Source organism: Coloeus monedula (assembly GCF_965178545.1).
Source record: "Coloeus monedula genome assembly, chromosome: 19".
In the NCBI taxonomy this organism is placed as follows: Eukaryota; Metazoa; Chordata; class Aves; order Passeriformes; family Corvidae; genus Coloeus; species Coloeus monedula.
The window spans coordinates 9240075-9258200 of record NC_138799.1 but is presented as its reverse complement, the minus strand read 5'-3'; the positions used below and the strand labels follow the sequence as shown (position 1 = coordinate 9258200).

Here is an 18126-nt window from a genome sequence, read left to right as displayed (position 1 = left end):
CTTTTTTCTTTTCCTTGAAGAAGAATGAATAAAAAGTTCTCTGAGAAGCAAAATCCAGAGTCAAAAGGATGTGCATTTTTGAGGAAAATGTTAAGAAATCAGGCAGTAAGGTCATTCCCCTAAGGACTAGTAGGCTTCAGTCCTGGTTGGCAGTTTTCTTGGAAAAAATAAAAATAAATATAAAAACTCAGACTGTTGGGCAAGATGGGAACTTGTTGCTGACTTTCAGATCCCCACTTCTTGGCAGTTTCAAGGAAACTAAGTCTACTTTTCTGGCTTTAATACCTAGGTCACTGTGCCCATTCTGGAAGTCACCAACATTGGTAAGGCTGAATATTGGGAAAAAAAACAGGAATTGTGTGTGTGTATATATATATATTTGAAATCCAATAGTTGAGAGAACAGACTGCTATTTTTCTGTCTGTTTGAACAAAATTCAGGTGATAAAGTGCCCTTTACTGAAGAAGTCTCCTGGGACTTAACATTTTATCAGCCCTTCAGCAAGGAGCCCGCGATCAAGCAGCAGGTTTGGGCACAGGCTGTGTCTGAAATGGCTGTACAATGATCATAATTGTGGGGGTTTGATCAAATTTGTCTATACAAATTAAAGGAAAAGCTGGCTTGCCATCTTTCTACGTCTTCAGGCATCTGAGTGACCTTCCCTCCTCAGCCTGGGGGATTTTCACGCCGCTGTTTCTCTTTCCTGCAGGTGATGCTGGCAGACAGGAAGGGCACAGAGGAGCTTTATGCAATCAAAATCCTGAAAAAAGACGTGGTGATCCAGGATGATGATGTGGAGTGCACCATGGTTGAGAAACGAGTCCTGGCACTGCAAGATAAGCCGCCATTCCTGACACAGCTCCACTCTTGTTTCCAGACAGTTGTACGTGAGCTCTGTCTTTCTTGCCACCCCAATGTTTCCCAGACTGTGTGCTCATGGATTTTATCACTTCAGTAACATTTATTATCATCCAACCCATGTATGGTAGCCTCTGCACACAGAAATTGTGAAGAAATCCCACGTGTAATTACCCCTTGTATCTTAAGTACAAAAACTAATTTTAAAGAGTTTTCTTCATGCGGTCATTCAAGCAGGCCAGCGTGGCAATTCCTAAATGTAATTAGATGTGCTTTCCTAAGTCAGAGCCTCAAGCCCAGATTCCCACAAGCTCCTAAATACTCTTAAAGCTCTGAGGATAGTACTTGAAAAGTCTTAATGGCTGTTATTATATCATGGGGTTATTAGTCATGAATCAGTGTTGGTGGATTTAATTTTCTGTCACTTTTGGGTGACACTGAGGGTTTTTTTCTTTTTTTCCTTATAAATATGTGAAGTGGATATTTGCCCATCACATTGCAAAACATCTCCCAGTGACAGATTTCAGGATGGATCTGATGATCCAGTGTCACTGTGCCAGCCTCTTCAATGGCATGGAATCATTGAGGCTGAAAAAGTCCTCTAAGATCACCAAGTCCAACCACCTGCCCACATTCCCCACAAAACCATATCCTCAAGTGCCATATCCACACCATTTCCCAAAGGAAAACTTACTAGGAAGGATTAGAAATGGCGTCAAAGCAGGAAATTTTGACCATCTTTGATTTTTCTTTTCATTTATTTTTAGAGACAGATTTTTCAGACTGAGCTATATTTGTATAATTCTTGAAACCGTTGAAGACAAATAATCTGTAATAGCATGGCACAAAAACGGGCAAAACTAGACAGACCTCATCAATCATTTATTCTTGAAGGTTATACAAAACATTCCACTTGCATTTCCTGATCTATAATTTTTTCCCAGTCCTAATAATCCTAAAAGCTTTTTAATAACGTGCTAGTGACTTTCTTTTTTGGCTGATCAATGAATATCTAATATTCTCTCTAATGTATTTATGTGCCTCTTTAATACTTGATCCTAGGACCGGCTCTATTTTGTGATGGAGTATGTGAATGGTGGGGATCTCATGTATCACATCCAGCAAGTAGGAAAATTTAAGGAGCCACAAGCAGTGTGAGTGTTCATGTTCATGTATTTAAATCATGTCATCATCTTGATTTTACTCTGTAAGAGGATTTGGTTTCTTCTTCCCAGGCTCAGGATGAAGTCCAGGCTGGCCTTTGTTTGTTTTTAAGGCCCAAAATCTGAACTTTGTGGTAAAAATGTTGTTTGCACACATAGATCAAAGGTAGCTGTGCCTTTATTCAAAAATACAGCACAAACAAAGGCAGGAGAGGCTACTTGAAAAGTGACAAGAATTTAAGCAGGGCAGCAGGAAATTAAAGATGTTACTTCATATTCTGATGTTGTTTTTAAAAAAAATATTAAAAGGAAAAAAAAAACAGTGAGTAGAATACTTCAGTCAGAATTAGTGCTACAGAGAAAGGCAGTACAAATAGACTCAGCATTGCAATATAAATTACAGTTTATACAAGATAATTCAATGTATAGCTTGTAAGAATTTCTGTGATGTATTTGTGAGGAGTTAATAAGGGATTAGAATTGTTTATGTCCATGGTTCTTTTCAGGTAATTGTACATCTGGCACATCAGTGAGCAACTGAAAATTATCTGTAGCATATTTGAGAGTGAATAGTTCCATCAGTACCATTTTAGTCATCCTCATAATACCTCATCACCACTTATTAGTGTTTCATAAATCATTTACTAATGAAACTTTAAAATCAAGGGTGACCAACTGCTTTAAGCATTCAGTTAAAATAATTTCTCATTTTGATTTAAGCCATCAGGGCTTGTTGAAATAAGAGGCCTTCTAAATATAAGTATTTCAGATGCAGACAAACATTTTAACAAGTCGCTGAATAAAACCGAGATGGTGTCAGATCATCCTTGACTCCAAGCTAATGCATCCTGCCAACACTTGACAAAATCTGTGGGGCTTCATGACGGCTTTTGCCTGTGCTGCATCTTCATCACACGTGTTCACAAACACCTCTGAGTGAGTGTTGCAGAGCTCAGTTGCTTCCTCTCCCTTGTGCTGAGCCTAAAAATTAATCTCATCTTTAAATAGTCCTCTCACATATAATTTGCACAGTTCCACAGCAACCAGCTTCAAACAGCCACCAGTACTCTATACCTCTTAACTGCATTCAGCAATTATAGTTTATATGGTAATCATTTTAATTAGCTTGGTGTAATTAATCCATTAACAGGCTGTATAAAGAAATACTATTTCTGCAAATTATTTCATGCCATATGAATTGCAGTGTACATTGAGTTGCCTCCTGAATTCATCAGTATGTGATTAGAGATAAGGACCTTTGCAGCAGAGTTAGATCAGTGCAAAAAAGAGCTGTGCTCCAGCTGCACCATTTTTTGTGGTCCAGGGAGCCACTTTCACCTTTTTTTTTTTTTAATTCTGCATTATTTTATCATCAAATACTTAAAATGTATCTGTTAAGGTCCAGTTTAAGTGAGATGTCTTTTATGTCACCTGTATATATAGACCATAAATTACATATTTCATATGCTATTGTATTATCATGTTTTACCATGATTCATTTCCAATTTATTTTGCCAGAAGAAAATCATGAGGCAGTAAGAAATCTGTTGATTTTTTTTCCCACACAGGTTCTATGCAGCTGAGATCTCAATTGGGTTATTCTTTCTCCATAACAGAGGAATTATTTATAGGTGAGTATCATCTGACATAACTAATTTCTGAACTATTTTTAAAATGCAAAAAGGATCAGTTTCTTTAATGTTTCAGTGTATTTTTAAGACAGTTTATAAAAAGCTATCAGTGTAGAGCTCTTTTTGTTGTGTTGGTGCTGGTGAGGTGGAAGGTCTGTTTTACCTGAGCTTTCTGACACGTGCTCTGCCCAGCTCAAATGAAAATTCTTGAAAATGAAAAACTTTATCTTTTGTATTTCTGTGTGATGTTTAATAATATTACAAAAGTCTCAGGTGAGGGGTCAGACACAGCCACCTCTTTCATTCATTGTCCAACCCAGAGAAGCTTTTGCTGCCCCTGGATCCCTGGAAGTGCCCAAGGCCAGGTTGGACAGGGCTTGGAGCACCCTGGGATAGTGGAAGGTGTCCCTGCCCGTGGCTGGGGGTGGGACTGGATGATCCCTAAAGTCCCTTCCAACCCAACCCATTCCATGATCTTAAGATCATTCTTAGATGTCTGCCCGCCTCCCTCCAGGCTGAGCCAGCCCCACATGTGAACCCTGAACCTCCACCCCCAAAGAGCTACAAATATTCCTTATTCAGAATAAGCTGGTCCTAGCTGATCCCAAGCATTAACCTTTAATTACTGTGATTCTTCTCAGAGATCTGAAATTAGATAATGTGATGCTGGATTCAGAAGGTCACATCAAAATTGCTGATTTTGGAATGTGCAAAGAGCACATGTTAGATGGAGTAACAACCAGGACCTTCTGTGGCACTCCAGACTACATTGCACCCGAGGTAAATATTGACCCTTTCAAGAACCTTTTAGTCTCTTGAAAGGGAATTGTCCCTACACATTTTATACCACTGGGTTTGGATGGCTGTTTCTCCAGATTCTCCGTGGATGGCACCATTTAACTTCTGCAGGTATACTGGATATATTTGTGAATTAATGCAATGTTATCAATAAGACTTCACTATTTTAAGAAATACCTAGTTGATTGAAAAACTAACTTTTTATGAGATAAGTGCTTCAGATTTTGTTCATTCTAGCAAAAGACTCAAAAAAACCTGGGTTCACCAACTTGTGATCTTAATTTTGTAGCCTGGACATATTGTTATACTAAACTTTGCACTTTGTGAAGTTATACAAACTTCATGGGTGTTGCTGAGCTTGTTGCTGAGATCAGCAAATATTTCACTGGGAGCAAACAATGCTTCTTTAATCTACTCCACAGGTTCACACAGCTGCCAGCACACATTTATTTAAAGGATTGTTTGGCATTTTCAAGAAATCACAAACCACTCACTGGTTTTTGGGAAGGGGCTCATGAGGTCTTGAAGCTTTTTGCTGACCTCTCTGTGGTCTTCTTCAGGCCATGTCCTGCAAGTGCTGCACAGGTGCCACGAGCTGCTGCTCTTCACCTCAGGAAAGCTCCTGTCACTGAAGGCCTTTTCCAAAAGCTGTGAGATCAGGCCTAGAGTGGAGTTGTTGTAATAAATCCATAACTTGCCTTGAGTTTTCCGTGACATGCCCATACCTGTGCAGCTTTCAAGCCACTGAATGTGACATTGAAGCCTGAACCAACTGCAGTGGGTCTAAAATGAAAATTTGTCCCTGAGAAGCACAGTTGTGCTTTAAGGCACTGGGATAAACATGAGCTTAGAGTTAAGATTTTGAGTCTAGATATGATTTGTATTTCAGTAGTTGAGGTCTAAAGAATTGAAAACAAGCACATGTGCTGATTTGGATATAATTCAAATATATGAATATTAAAATCTGGTATTTGTGCATACTGAGCTTTCAAGAGCCTTGATTTGTTTGGCAGCAAATTTGATGCAAGAGGCTGGATCCTGATCCAAGAGACTCAGTCATTCACTGGGTACTGAGCAAGAGGCAGCTCTGGCTGAAGCATTCCTGGATGTAATTGAATGTTTGTTGGAATGGGGGAGATTTATACACGGACAAGTAAATTAGTGTCTAAGGTGAATTTTGTCATCTCCCTGAAATTGGAATGAAAAATTGTTTTTTTCCCAGTTGCTAATTCATGCTTTTCAGATTGAAATATTGTGTATTATAGGCCCTTGTTTTTTCACCATTTGCTGTTGCTTGCAGCAGGATATCAGAACAACCAGAGTAGTATTTCATTTTCTTCTGTCAAAACATGAATGAAGCCAGTATTACAAATTAAAGTGTCCTTTCTGTGACAATTGTCTTGTGCCAGTTAATGCCAAAGAACGTTTTGTCAATACCAGAATGCTCAGTGTGGGTCAATGCTGGAGTGAATTATTTTACTTTATTTGGGAATTTAATATAAAGAAATAATCCTTTCACCAAAACATTCAGTAAGTGAGAGTAGATCAGTCTACTATCTTAAAAACAGACTTGATTTTATTTTGTTTAATTGGCTGATTTTCTTTTGTTTCTGAAGAAATGATTGTGACTGACAGATTGCTAACTAGTTCTGTGATAAACTTCAAAGGAAGGTTCCTGTTTCACTTGCAGAGGTGTTTCAGCCCGTGTTTTCACGGGCTGAAATTTATAAATTTATAATAGATTTTAATGAGAATTCATTTGCACGGTTCCGTTCCCTGCTGGGTGGCGACAACAGAGCTAAATCTAAATGAACTGTTGAAGGTGTCTGGAGTAGAGTCCTTGTGAGTGGGCTGCACTCATAGAGACTTAGCTCTTTTCAGCAGCATTTGGAGAATAACGTGGTGACTCTCACGGGGCCTGAGGGAGCCCACACTGCCCCTGCAGGACCTGCCCACAGATAGATCAGAGAACACACAGCTGCAAGGACCCTGCAGGGACAGCTCAGCTGGTGTCCCATGTCCCAGCTCTGCGTGGAAAAGCAGGGGAGTACAGTGCTGCCTTTAGCAAAGTGAACCCCCCAATTTGGTGTGCTGCAAAATAATGTTTTCCTTTTTTTATGAGTTGGAAAGCTGCCATTTGCTATTACTTAGATGTATAATGGCCTGGAATTATTGTTAATTTTCTTACGCTGTGCAATTTGAGAAATGTGCAGAGGTTAAACTGGTGGGATCCCAGGTCTGACAGCTTCTCTCAGGCGGAAAGTGGTTATCTTGTACAGAGCATTTCCTGATGTGCTGAACTTAAATATTTATGGTCAGAGTGGAAAAATAGCTGTGAAATCAATTAGTACTTTGTGTTTCCTTGACCAGTCAAGAGAGACAGGAGGAGATGGATGTCAAGAGGATTTGGGGGAAGGGATTCTGCCAGCACAGAACCCCAGCATCAGCATCCCTGCAGTAGCCAGAGTGCTGATTTCAAATTTCAGAGGAATTTCTAATTTAAATTCCATTTCCCTTCTCTTCCATCTCACAGCCTCAAAACCTTCAGTTCCAAGCTTGAATTTGCCAGGATTGTGGGAGGCAAATAGGTATTTAAAAGGTTTGGAAAGTGCATTTGGCTGTTTCTTGTGCTAGTAATATTTATTTCTTTTAATAACTGAGTTTTAACTTTTTCAGCAGACACTATATATGCTCACAAAAGATTTCCTCTTGCCTCTGGGATATAATCTTTTCATCCCAACTGGCTACTAACTGCAATGATCTAAATATTCCTACAAATTGCTGATATTAATCTCTGTGTCCTGCTCTTAACTGTGCATTCCTTGGAGGCAAAATAGAGAAAAAAAGAAAAAAACTTCTGCCAATTTTGCTTGATGAGAGAAATTCCTGAGCTCTTTCTGAGCACTGAAATCCACAGAACCTGGAAAGGCAGAGCTCTTAATACATGGCAACAGATGGGTAAAATGAGACATCTGAAATGCAAAAGGATATTTAAAAGGAAATCCTTTGAATTAATGATGGAGAAGGAGGAGAAAAGAAGGATCCCATCAGCTTTCCACTTCTTCCTGGCCAGTGGAAATCGGGAATCAAAGCTGGAGGAGGGTACAGGTCTTCATTTCTAGGGACAGGAACTCCCTCACAGCTCTGTGGGGCTGCTCTGCACACTGTGGTGAGAGAGGAGGTCATGTTCATATTGCCCTCATTTGCTCTAAAAGATACCAGAAATTGTACATGCAGATAGAATGACTTTGGCAGCTGCTGCAAGGCAGGCAGGGATGGCTTTGAGTGCAGCAGCTAGGAGGTGACACACGATGAATTCTGGGTGATGAGGAGGGAACTGCTGAAAATACAACGTTTAGAACTCGCTGACTTTGTACCAATGGATGTTTGACTGTACATAGAAAACTCATGTGCTTCCTCCCACATGTAATCCCTCCCTCGAAGTGAGCATTCTTCCCTCTCCTTTGCACTTCCCAATTAGTGCTGTGAGCAGCTCCCAGGATGAGGAGCTTATCCGCAGGTTCCACATTGGCCGCGCTCGTTGGGGAATGAACATGGCAAACAACTGGTCTGGGTTTCCCTTGGGCCACAGCCTTACCAGGATCAAGTTGGTGATTCAAATTGGGTGTATTCAGATAGGATGAAAGGAAGGAAACTCCCCATGTACAGCAGCAGACAGTGGCAGCACCACCTTTTCCTACATGGAGATAAGTCCATGAAAAAGGTGTTTGTCATTGTATTTGCAGTGGGACCTGTCCAGCCTTGATGGCTGTATTTATGTCTCAGTTCCCACTCTTCCGTCACAGACTGGCTCAGATGAGGGAGGTACGCACCAGCTCAGAGGGACTCTTCTCTGTTCATCAGATGTGGCATCAAACAGCACAAAAATTGTTGTGATGCTGACCATACATTGGAGCTTTTTCCATGTTAATTCTGCCTCTCTTGATAATTCTGTTTGATATTCTCTCCCAAAGGCAGATTTCATAGGGGAGATTGCATTTCTTGATGGGAATGCTGTAGAGAAGAGTCCAGCCTTGACTCACCCCTTGCTGAATAAGAATCAGCATCAAGTCTGTGCTTTGGTACAACTTTCACTGTAGGACATTGCATTGCTGCATTTAAATGGTTTCTTCCTCTCAGTAATCCCATCAAACTCCCTCACAATAGGGACAGAAGTAGACTGTGGGCTCCTGGACAGACCTGGCTGCCAGGTACAGAACCTTGGCAGTGGGGCAGCGTTTTCTTTCTCACTGCTGTGGATCCATCTTTTTCTCATTTGCTAATTGAAATAAACTGATCCTCCCAAAACCACATTCCTGGACTGCACTTTTTGTACAAAACATTCTGCCCTTATAAATTAATGACCTGAAAAATATCTCTTTTTTTTAATATAAAATATTCTTTTCCATAAGGCAAGGAAACATTGTCAGAGAAGGATTGAGGATGAAATGTTTGGTAATCTTCTGTGTGTAAAGGCCAGTATTTTTCCTGGATGAAAATTTGAAAGTGTTTGGTGTTGCAAAAGGCAATATTGATTCCAGCAGGAACTTACTGGTGATGGAAATGTAAGGGAGAGTAACCAAGTATGTCAACTAGTCTAATATGAAATGAAAGTTCCAAATATATATCTTTTAAGCCCATATTACTGCTGAGAGACAACTAACATAGACTGCCTTTATGTAGGGCCTTCCAGATGAGAATCTTGTTATTATCTCTGGTTATCTAATATATTCCAAAGCACAGTTGATTTTTAAATCCTTTGGTTAGAAACATTGCAGTAATTTTTAAGTCGTGCGCTGCTGTATCTCAGGGAAGGACATATATTCACACAGAGCCTATAATTTTATTTAGTAGCCAGGCAGTCCTGCTTTATTGCACTGGTGACTCACTATTTTCCTGAGCAACTATGGAACTTGGCAGTTCAACTTCTCTTTCAGACAACTGAAAAATTTAGGATGTGTAATGTGTACTTGACTTGGCAATTAATTTCACAAAGAATAAAAACATGAGCAAAGAGGAAAATGAATGCAAGCCCCTCTGGAGTACTGCCTGCCTCAGTTACCTGCTCATTCCGGTGGAGTAGAGACATTGGAGTTGAAAGCTCTGATATTGCCTTCAGTGGGGATGGGCGGGGACTAGGATATCCTGCATCCCTTCACAGTTCACAGTATCCCTTCACAGTTATTTAGAAAGAGATCTGAGGAACACCTGCACCTCCAAACTCCTCCACACCATGACCAAATGCAGCTCTTCAGTAAATGAACTCTGATCTCTGAGGAGGCCTCGATTAAAGAAGATGATGCAGGAGGGACCCAGGTGCTGCTGGCACGAGCAGCCTTTCCTTGTGTCAGAACTCAATTTGTACTGCTTTGTGAGTCAGATGTGAACCCAGAGGATGGAAAATACTTGACATTTCCATTAGTCTGAGCAGCAGAACCCCCTTTCTTTTTGGTGTAGCTGGTATTTCATACTGAGTATCACAGTCATGCAGCTTGGGAAAACTTAACTGAGCTTTTTGGGGTTTTGCTCTTTTCCTAAATTTTTATTCCTTTTACAGCAAAACTAAAATATAAATATTGAAAAGAAAGGCTTAATTATTGATAGTCCATAAGTTAAGTGAGCCTCATGATTTCAAACTTTGACACAAACTGTAGGATGGTTTTGCCTTGTCTCCTACGTTGTGCTGCTGTACTTCCTCCTTTGCCCTCAAATGTACATCCCAAGGACTCCTGAGAGCTGCATTTTTCCAAGATATCAGGGTACAAGGGCGTGGGTGCATTTAGACTTAACACTTGGAAAACAATCCAACTCCCACTGAAACCCGTGATTAGCTGGAGTGAGGATTACAGGATTGTGGTTTTTTTACATGTTTCCTTTTCCAAGGAAATATGTCCTTCTCTGCATGTCACACATGTACCTGATATGCCACAAGGCTGGGAGCTTGTTAACACAGGTGTTTTTCCTTTGGTTTTCTTTTGTGATTATGCAGATTATTGCTTACCAGCCCTATGGGAAGTCCGTGGATTGGTGGGCGTACGGTGTGCTGCTCTATGAGATGTTGGCTGGCCAGGTAAGATTCACCCTCCTGTGCTTGCTGTGACCTCCTCCTGCACTCCAGGGCTGCTGTTTCAAGGCCCCCTAAAGGTTTAGACCATTACAGGATAGGACTGAAGTCTTTCATTCTGCTGTTATCTCCTTGTACTCTCGACTGACTCAACTGAGAATGTATTTAGGCTTTAAGCTCTTTATTTTGCACCCACATAATCAAGCTCTGCCTTTGAATACAGCTCCTTTGTACTGCAATAATGTTATTAATAGCCATCTTCAGAACTGAAAGGGAGACACTGGAGCAGAAAAATGCATGTCAAGTGGAAGAAATACCATTTAGTAGTTTGAAACCACGGGGAAGCATAATAAGAGTGTGTGTATAAGCTCTGCATTGCAGTTAAGTCCCAAGAATACAGTTTTTGTACTGTATGCCCTGAGGGTAAAATACGGGTCTCAGCACTTAGAAATCTGCTCAGTTACAGACCCCTCATTCTGCAAAGTTAATGAGAGGCTTTTCTCTGAGTCACTTGGGGAGGGAAACAACACTGTGCAGCAGCAAATGGCAGAGAAGTACCAACTTTAAGGAATTCTGTGAGTCTTGAGTTGAAAAAGATTCCTGCAATTGGCTTTTGGTGAGTGTTAGCTAAAGGTAGGCACTTCCCAAGCTTGAAACATACACTTGAAACAAATGCCTTTAAGAGTTTCTCTGCAAAATTCCAGTGGACATTTTAAAAGTTTCAGTGTGTAGCAATTGCAGCTGTTTACAGGCTGAATTGCAAATATTGGCCATCTGAATGCTTTGGAGAAAAGGAGATTTACCATTAGCTGGGCGTTGCACAGGGCCCATATCCTGGGGATTTATCCTACCCCTGTATTTTAAAATATAGTACAGCCCTTCCTTGTAATAGTATCAGAAGCAGAATCTACAGTCATGACATAAAACAAACTGGAGTTTAACTGGAATTGAGTGAGGAATGGATATACTTTAGCACAAGGTAATTGAAAGTTAGTCTCCAAACTTCACCCTCTGAAGTATTTTGCCTGTCTGGTGCACAGTAGCTTTAAAAACTGATTAAAGCTGATCACAAAGATAATCCTGCAGACATTTCATTAACCTGGCTGCCATTCTGGGGGCAGAAATGAACATTTCTCCTTGATTTTAATCTGAGACTGTCAAACAGTAAGCTTCTGGGTCAGCAGATATCCAGGCTGCAGATGGCTGTGAGTTTGGTGTGCATTCCTGGACAAGGAGCACTGCTGTATACTGATCTCTTTGGGCATGGTATTGTCATATCATTTAGTAAAAAGTGGAGAATTTAAAAGCATGAAAAGGAAAACTCAGTAAGTTACTCAATTGTGATTTATTTTCAACAGCCTCCATTTGATGGGGAAGACGAAGACGAACTTTTCCAGTCCATAATGGAGCACAATGTTTCCTACCCAAAATCACTGTCCAAAGAAGCTGTCTCCATCTGCAAGGGGGTGAGATAAAATTTTATGTGTCATTAAATTCCTTTTTGGCAATCTTTGTGAATAGCTGGGTTTGCCTGGCTTTGACCCAGCACTGTGCTATTTTAAAGTGCAACTTCTGTCAGGCAGTGCTGAGCTGTGTTGTCACTTGGTGTCACTGGTAAGTGCTGGGCTCTTCCTGCTGTGCCTGCTTGTTTTATGGAAAGAACAGATGTCAGAATCAGTAGCTGCCAAGTCCAAAGCAGGATTTATAAACAGGATGATGGTGTGAAGAGTCTCCTCCTGCTTTGCCTCTCGACCCACGGCAGCACAGCCCCAATTGTGCAGGGTGAGATTTCTCAGCTTGGATGGAGATCCTCCAGTGAGTCCTCAGCCCAGAATGCCTAATGACAGGATCAGAGCACAGGAGTTTAGCAGAATCCTTTTTAAATGTAGGTGAAGATGAGCTTATGTGAAAATCTTTAGCATAAATGGAAGGAAATCGTGGGGAAATCCTGACCCAGTGGTACCTGTGTGGCCTAAAATTGGTCTTAGATTCTGATTTTTTTTTTTTAATTTGGAGGAAAATAATAGATTTGGCTTCAGGGGGTTAGCTTAGGAAAAAAGAATTCATTTGAATTCATTTGATTCCATGTGATTCTCCAGAGCACAATCAGTCTGCAGCTTTTCCAATCCACCGTCTGTAATGGTTTATTTGATGTCTGACATACACTGATAAAATACCACTACACTTAGTTAATTTGATATTTACATTCTTCCCATCCTTTGCAACCATTTATGGAGTATTATACATGGGCTCGATATTAGTTCCTTGAAAATCATCAAGGAAAAGAAAAGGTGTTTAGAACAAGAAGGTAAAATGAAAGACCTTGCTAATTTTGGAGCTTATCCCAGTGTTGACGTGCTGGCCAACATAAAATAAACATGGTGTATTTTTGTAAAGTACATTCAGATTGATGCTTTGCAGTGACAATCACATATTCAAACAGCACAGTCTGAACTTGATGTAATTGCCCTGCTTTCAGCTCCCCTGTTTGCTGCTCTCTGGGTGCTCATGCCAACGGAGGGCAGAAAGCTAAAATTACCCTACACTGTGAGGTTTAAGGGCAAATTTCTGTGATACTAACATGTTCTTCATCTGCATTAAACTGAAAAATTAATCTCAGGTTTCAGTGGGAATTTTTCCTGAGCTGAGAAGTCAATATGAGAAAGCTTCTGACCCTTGGGGCACCACTGGGCAAGACAAACATGCCCACTCGGCTCTTGGAATTGATTTGTCTGCTTGACTTCCATTCCACTGATTGAGAGTTTGTTGGGTTTGGTAAATGCAGCAACTTTGGAAAGAATTAAAACTACTGGAATCAATACTCCCATTTTCTTTTATCACCTACTGTTAAAGCAAGGGGATTGGAGCAGATAACAAAAAAGGGAAAGTTGCTGTTAATCTTGAAGAAGGCTGTGATTCCTGCCCAGTGCACAGCCACTTGCCAAACCTGCTTAGAGCCACTTTTATTTTAGGTTCAAAATTGGAATCAGATCAACTCAACATTTGGAAGGAGACTAAAGTGGTAAAGCTGAGGTTTTAAGATCTGTTGAGGTATCACTCCCAGCAGTACATTAATCATATATAATTTGTAAAAGAGCTTTAAAAAGTCCCCACAAGAGTTTAAGGCTACATTGCACAATTCCCAGTGTACACACCAATTGGAAAATGCTGAGGAACTTGCTAATTAGGGAGCACATTAAAATTTCTAAGCGTGCCAGGCTGGTGGGTTTGGGGCTGGTTTTTTTTCCCCAGTTTATTTAATCTCTGTGACTAGATATAGTATTGACCAGGATATCATTAAGAATGCAAGGGAGGAAACACAAATTAGATGTTGTCAGCTGGGTGCCAAAGAATTGGAGGCTCTGTAATAAAATGTCTTGAACAAGCCCCAGAAAAATGAAATGGGGGGGGGGCGGGGGTTGTACTTCATACAGCTTTAGTGCATTGGAATTTATGATGTTTAATTGATTGTTGAGATAGGGCAGGAGCTGTTCTGGAGTTCTGTAAGACTAAACTGAGAGACTGGGGGTGAAATTCAGGAGTGAGTTGTGAGCCAACAGGGATGGCAGCATGTCCTGGGCACCACCTGGACCTCCAGCAGCAGCCTCTGCCCAGTGCAAAAAATTTCCCTGGTTCAGCCCCTAATTTTGCTGCTGGTTTGCTGTCTCCGGTGATCAAAAAAGAAATTTCTTCAAAAAATTAATTTTAGCTTTTCAAAACAATTTTATTAGCAGTGTGTATCTTCAGGAGAGGAGCAAGAGCATTGCAAGCAAGGCAAAGTCCCTCTCACTTTCCTTCCAGCATTAAACTGAATCATTTGGTGTTTTCTTCCCATCAGCTAATGACTAAACATCCTGCAAAACGCCTTGGCTGTGGCCTGGAAGGTGAAAGAGACATCAGGGAACACGCTTTCTTCAGGAGAATTGACTGGGAAAAGCTGGAGAACAGAGAGATTCAGCCACCTTTCAAGCCTAAAGTGGTGAGTGAGATGCCAGGTCCTTCCCTCACTAACTGTGCCTGCAGCCCTGCTCCCCGTGGGGTGAGATTGCTGCTGCGGCTGCAGATCTGGGCCACAGCTAAAATGAGGCAATTTGATAAGGGCAGACCTGTCTGTGAGCCTGCTCGTGTTTGGCCCCATGTGCCATAAGCCAGGGAACTCCTTGCCTTGCAAAGAAGCCTCTCAGTGGTTTGATGGTCACACACTGCATGAGGAGCTGAAAACAGGGAAAATTGGCACACCCACATCAGCCACTTGAGACTGGTAATAAATGTGGTTAACAACTGTCTCCTCTGAGCAACATCTAAAGTCAGGATCTGACTGAGGGATTTGGATTAGAGGGGTGAATTTCCTCCATGGTTGGCTGCCCAGCAAACGGGGTTTTATTCCCCATCCTACACAGCGATGTCTGCTCAGTTTGTAAGAGTAATCCCTGGTTTATTTTCCATGATTATTACTGGTTTGAACACATCTATCTACAGGAACATTTTAGAAATCCAAGCAAGTGGAAAGATGTCCTTACCCTGAGAGCTGTTTGCATAATAGAATTGGAAGAGCTTTGCTTGTTGAGCCAGAATTTCTTTCAGCATGTACTGTGCTTTATTGAAGGCAAAGGGAAGACTTTTCACATAAGAATGCAAGCTTTAGGGAACAGCTGTAAATTGTTATGTCCTAACATTGAATCTTTCTTCTCTAACCCTTTTATTTTTCAGCTGAGAATCCTGGCTGGCTTTATCCTCAGGTGTATGGTGACTGGTCTGTACACCGATTTATTTGCCAATACAATCAGTGAGGTATCACAAACTAATGAACAGAGGGACACCAATACTGGAATTATTTTTCACTTTTTTCATACAGATGACTTTTTGACATCACCAGGAGGAGAGTTGCAGCTGAGAAGGGTGTTTAGTGCTAAAGGAAATACCTTTTTGCTATGGTGTGGATTTTGCATGCAGGGAAGGGTGTAAATAAGTGAAGAACTTGGGTGGTGCTGCCAGCCCTGCCCAACCCAGAGCTGGCTGTGCAAAAGGGAGCTGCTCTTTAGAGCATATTTTATGGAAGATTTTTTTATTACATGGTTCTCAAGTCAAATTTAAAGCTGATCATAAAGCAGATCTACCTTCACATCTGTAAGTTTTATTAGCTCGGGAGATGAGTGCTTAGACTCTCCTTGAAGTTAAAAGTAACTTCAGCACGAAGGTGCTAAAAGCTTAAAGTGTGGTGTGGTTCCATCACAGCTCCCTGGCAGATCTTGGCTCCTCCTCAGAGCAGCTGTTCTCTGTCTCCCTGGTTGTCATGACCTGGTTTGTTTGCACAGGCTGCTATTAAAATACACCGAGGCGGATTCACACAGAGCCCGACTCTCCCAGACAAAAATAACTTAAAACCCAAGTCTAGTATTTACATACCCAATGCACAACTCATTTATGGTGATTGCTGATTCTATTTATATCAGTATCATACAATTATAGAATCGTTAAGTTGGAAAAGACCTTCAAGATCATCGAGTCCAACCATTATCCCAGAACTGCCAAGCCCACCACTAATCTGTGTCCCTAAACACCATATCTACAAACCTTTTAAATCCCTCCAGAGATGGATATTGATTTTAGAAAGCAAAAAACATGCCACCCTCAATCTGTTTGAAGATATGGATGTATTTATAGGCTTTCTTTGGGGTGGGTTTTTGCAGGAAACCCTTGTTGGTGCGTCTTCTCTAGGAAGCGCCTTCCTCCAGGAATAATCCTGCTGCTTCCACAGTCCTTACTCAAACATAGAGATGCAGATTTTGGGTCAGCAGGTGGGTGCTGTAAATACCATGTTCCCTTCCAGATTGACATTTCACAGGTTATAGGCACAGAATGATTACTTGGCAAGAAGGACATTTTCCTTGTATTTCCAAGTTTAGGAGTTTGAGGAGTCCTGTCATTTCAGTTGTATTCTAATACTGCATTAATGTTCACAATAGCAGTGCTACTCTTTAATGTGAAGACAAATACATAGTTGAAGATGCAAATTTATTTATAAGTTACTATATTTTCACCTAAAGTATACTCATATCTCATGTGATTTATTTCTTAGCCTCTACTAGTATAAGCAATAGTGAGAGACCTAATGGACTCAGGAACTTTGGTTTCAATATCCAGCTTGTTTGAATACTTTCCACTTGCTGAAAAAAAGAAGAAGAAAAAAAAATTTAAAAGAAAAAAAATCATAATTTTGTTGCAAGATGATGCTTATCCGTAGAACAACTTTTTAGCAAAAACTTTCCTTTATAGCAATAACCCTTTTGTGGCTGCTCTGAGCTGGCTGTTGTGCCTCTAAATTAATTTGATTTAATTTGGGGATACATTGACTATCATGTCAATGATTCAGAGGTTTTTCCCTGTCAAAGTTCAGCTCTTTCCATTCTTGTTCTCCAGAGATTCTGTCCCAAAATGCAGAGGCTCAGGGGCACCAGGGCATTCGATGAGTGGTGCAGAACCCTGGGTGGAGAAAGCAGAGCCCCATTAGCTTGACCATGGTGCAGTGTCCCTCTGCTTGTGTTCTTCCAAGGCTGGACGAGTGTCCTTTGTGAGCCCTGAGAATGTGCTCATTGTCTGAAATAGGAAACAACGTGTGCCCGAGGCAGCAGAAGTTCTTTGCAGCTTAGCTCAGATGGCAGGTCCAGCCCAGCACCTGCCAGGTGCTTTGCAAGAAGGTTGGAAATGGTGGCTGGGCTGTTTCCAGGAGAGCCAAACCTCTCACCCTGAATCCCCTCAGTGGGCCCCTCTCCAGTGCATCCTCCTATAAGTGCACAGATTTACTCGTGTTGCATTAATTCAGAAAAAAATCAATATTTAGTATTGGTCTATTGTACAAGAGTTATTCTGCCCTTTCCAAGTTATCGTTTGAGTCTGAAGATAGTAATGCAATGTTACCCTTCCTATCCACATGCAGGGATGTTGAAGGGATGGACAGAGAGGAAAGGGTCAGGAACAACAGGAAGAAACATTCACTGCCTCTATCACACACCTGCTTTGTCCGAAGATCTGTTACAGTAGTTCTGAGATGAGCACATTTACCAGTTTCCTCCTCACCTCTCCACAATATTCAATGCCTCATTTTCCTGAAATATTCATTTTTTTCTTGCACACAATTAATTTCATTCTGGTACCACCTTTCTATTTTTTAGCATGCCTCTGATCATTCTTCCCTCCTTATCAAGTGTTTTTTGCATTCCTCAAAACTCTTCTTTCTACAAGCCTGGTTTCTTTTGTTTTCTGTTCTGAAGGAGTTGCACTCAGGCTGTGGCTGTATTTAGCCCCCTTCTTGGCTGGGCTTTGCCAGAAAATGAGTCTCTTATGAAAATAAAGGAGGAAACCTGTGACAGCAAGTTTTGTAACAAGGACTTGTCCTGGGATGTGCTCCCTGCCCAGCCCTCCTGCCATGCCGAGGACTGAGACCCTGCTGTCATTTATGAAATTACAGGAGTTTGTAGGCTGTTCAGTGGAGACTCAAAGCATATAAATGAATTGCATCAAGCTTTTTGCAGATCATAAAGGAAACAGAGACTAACACGAAAAATTTAATTTTGTATTGTAGGGCTTTTAAAAAGAATGAAACAACTTGACA

General features: G+C 41.0%; 1 protein-coding gene across 6 annotated transcripts in view; it reads left to right on the top strand.

Moving 5' to 3' along the window:
• PRKCA (protein kinase C alpha) overlaps positions 1-18126 on the top strand; it is a 141823-nt gene that overhangs the window by 122707 nt on the left and 990 nt on the right. For 3 of the 6 annotated variants that reach the window (XM_082293892.1, XM_082293891.1, XM_082293896.1), the window contains 8 exons: positions 710-883; positions 1921-2012; positions 3590-3652; positions 4294-4432; positions 10440-10520; positions 11873-11980; positions 14353-14493; positions 15225-15652. In XM_082293892.1, coding sequence (XP_082150018.1) covers positions 710-883; positions 1921-2012; positions 3590-3652; positions 4294-4432; positions 10440-10520; positions 11873-11980; positions 14353-14493; positions 15225-15479 — 1053 coding nt within the window. In that variant the 3' untranslated portion in view covers positions 15480-15652. Of the gene's footprint in view, positions 1-709; positions 884-1920; positions 2013-3589; positions 3653-4293; positions 4433-10439; positions 10521-11872; positions 11981-14352; positions 14494-15224; positions 15653-16204; positions 17140-18126 lie in introns of those variants that run through there. The other 3 variants (XM_082293894.1, XM_082293893.1, XM_082293895.1) reach the window with 2 other exon arrangements.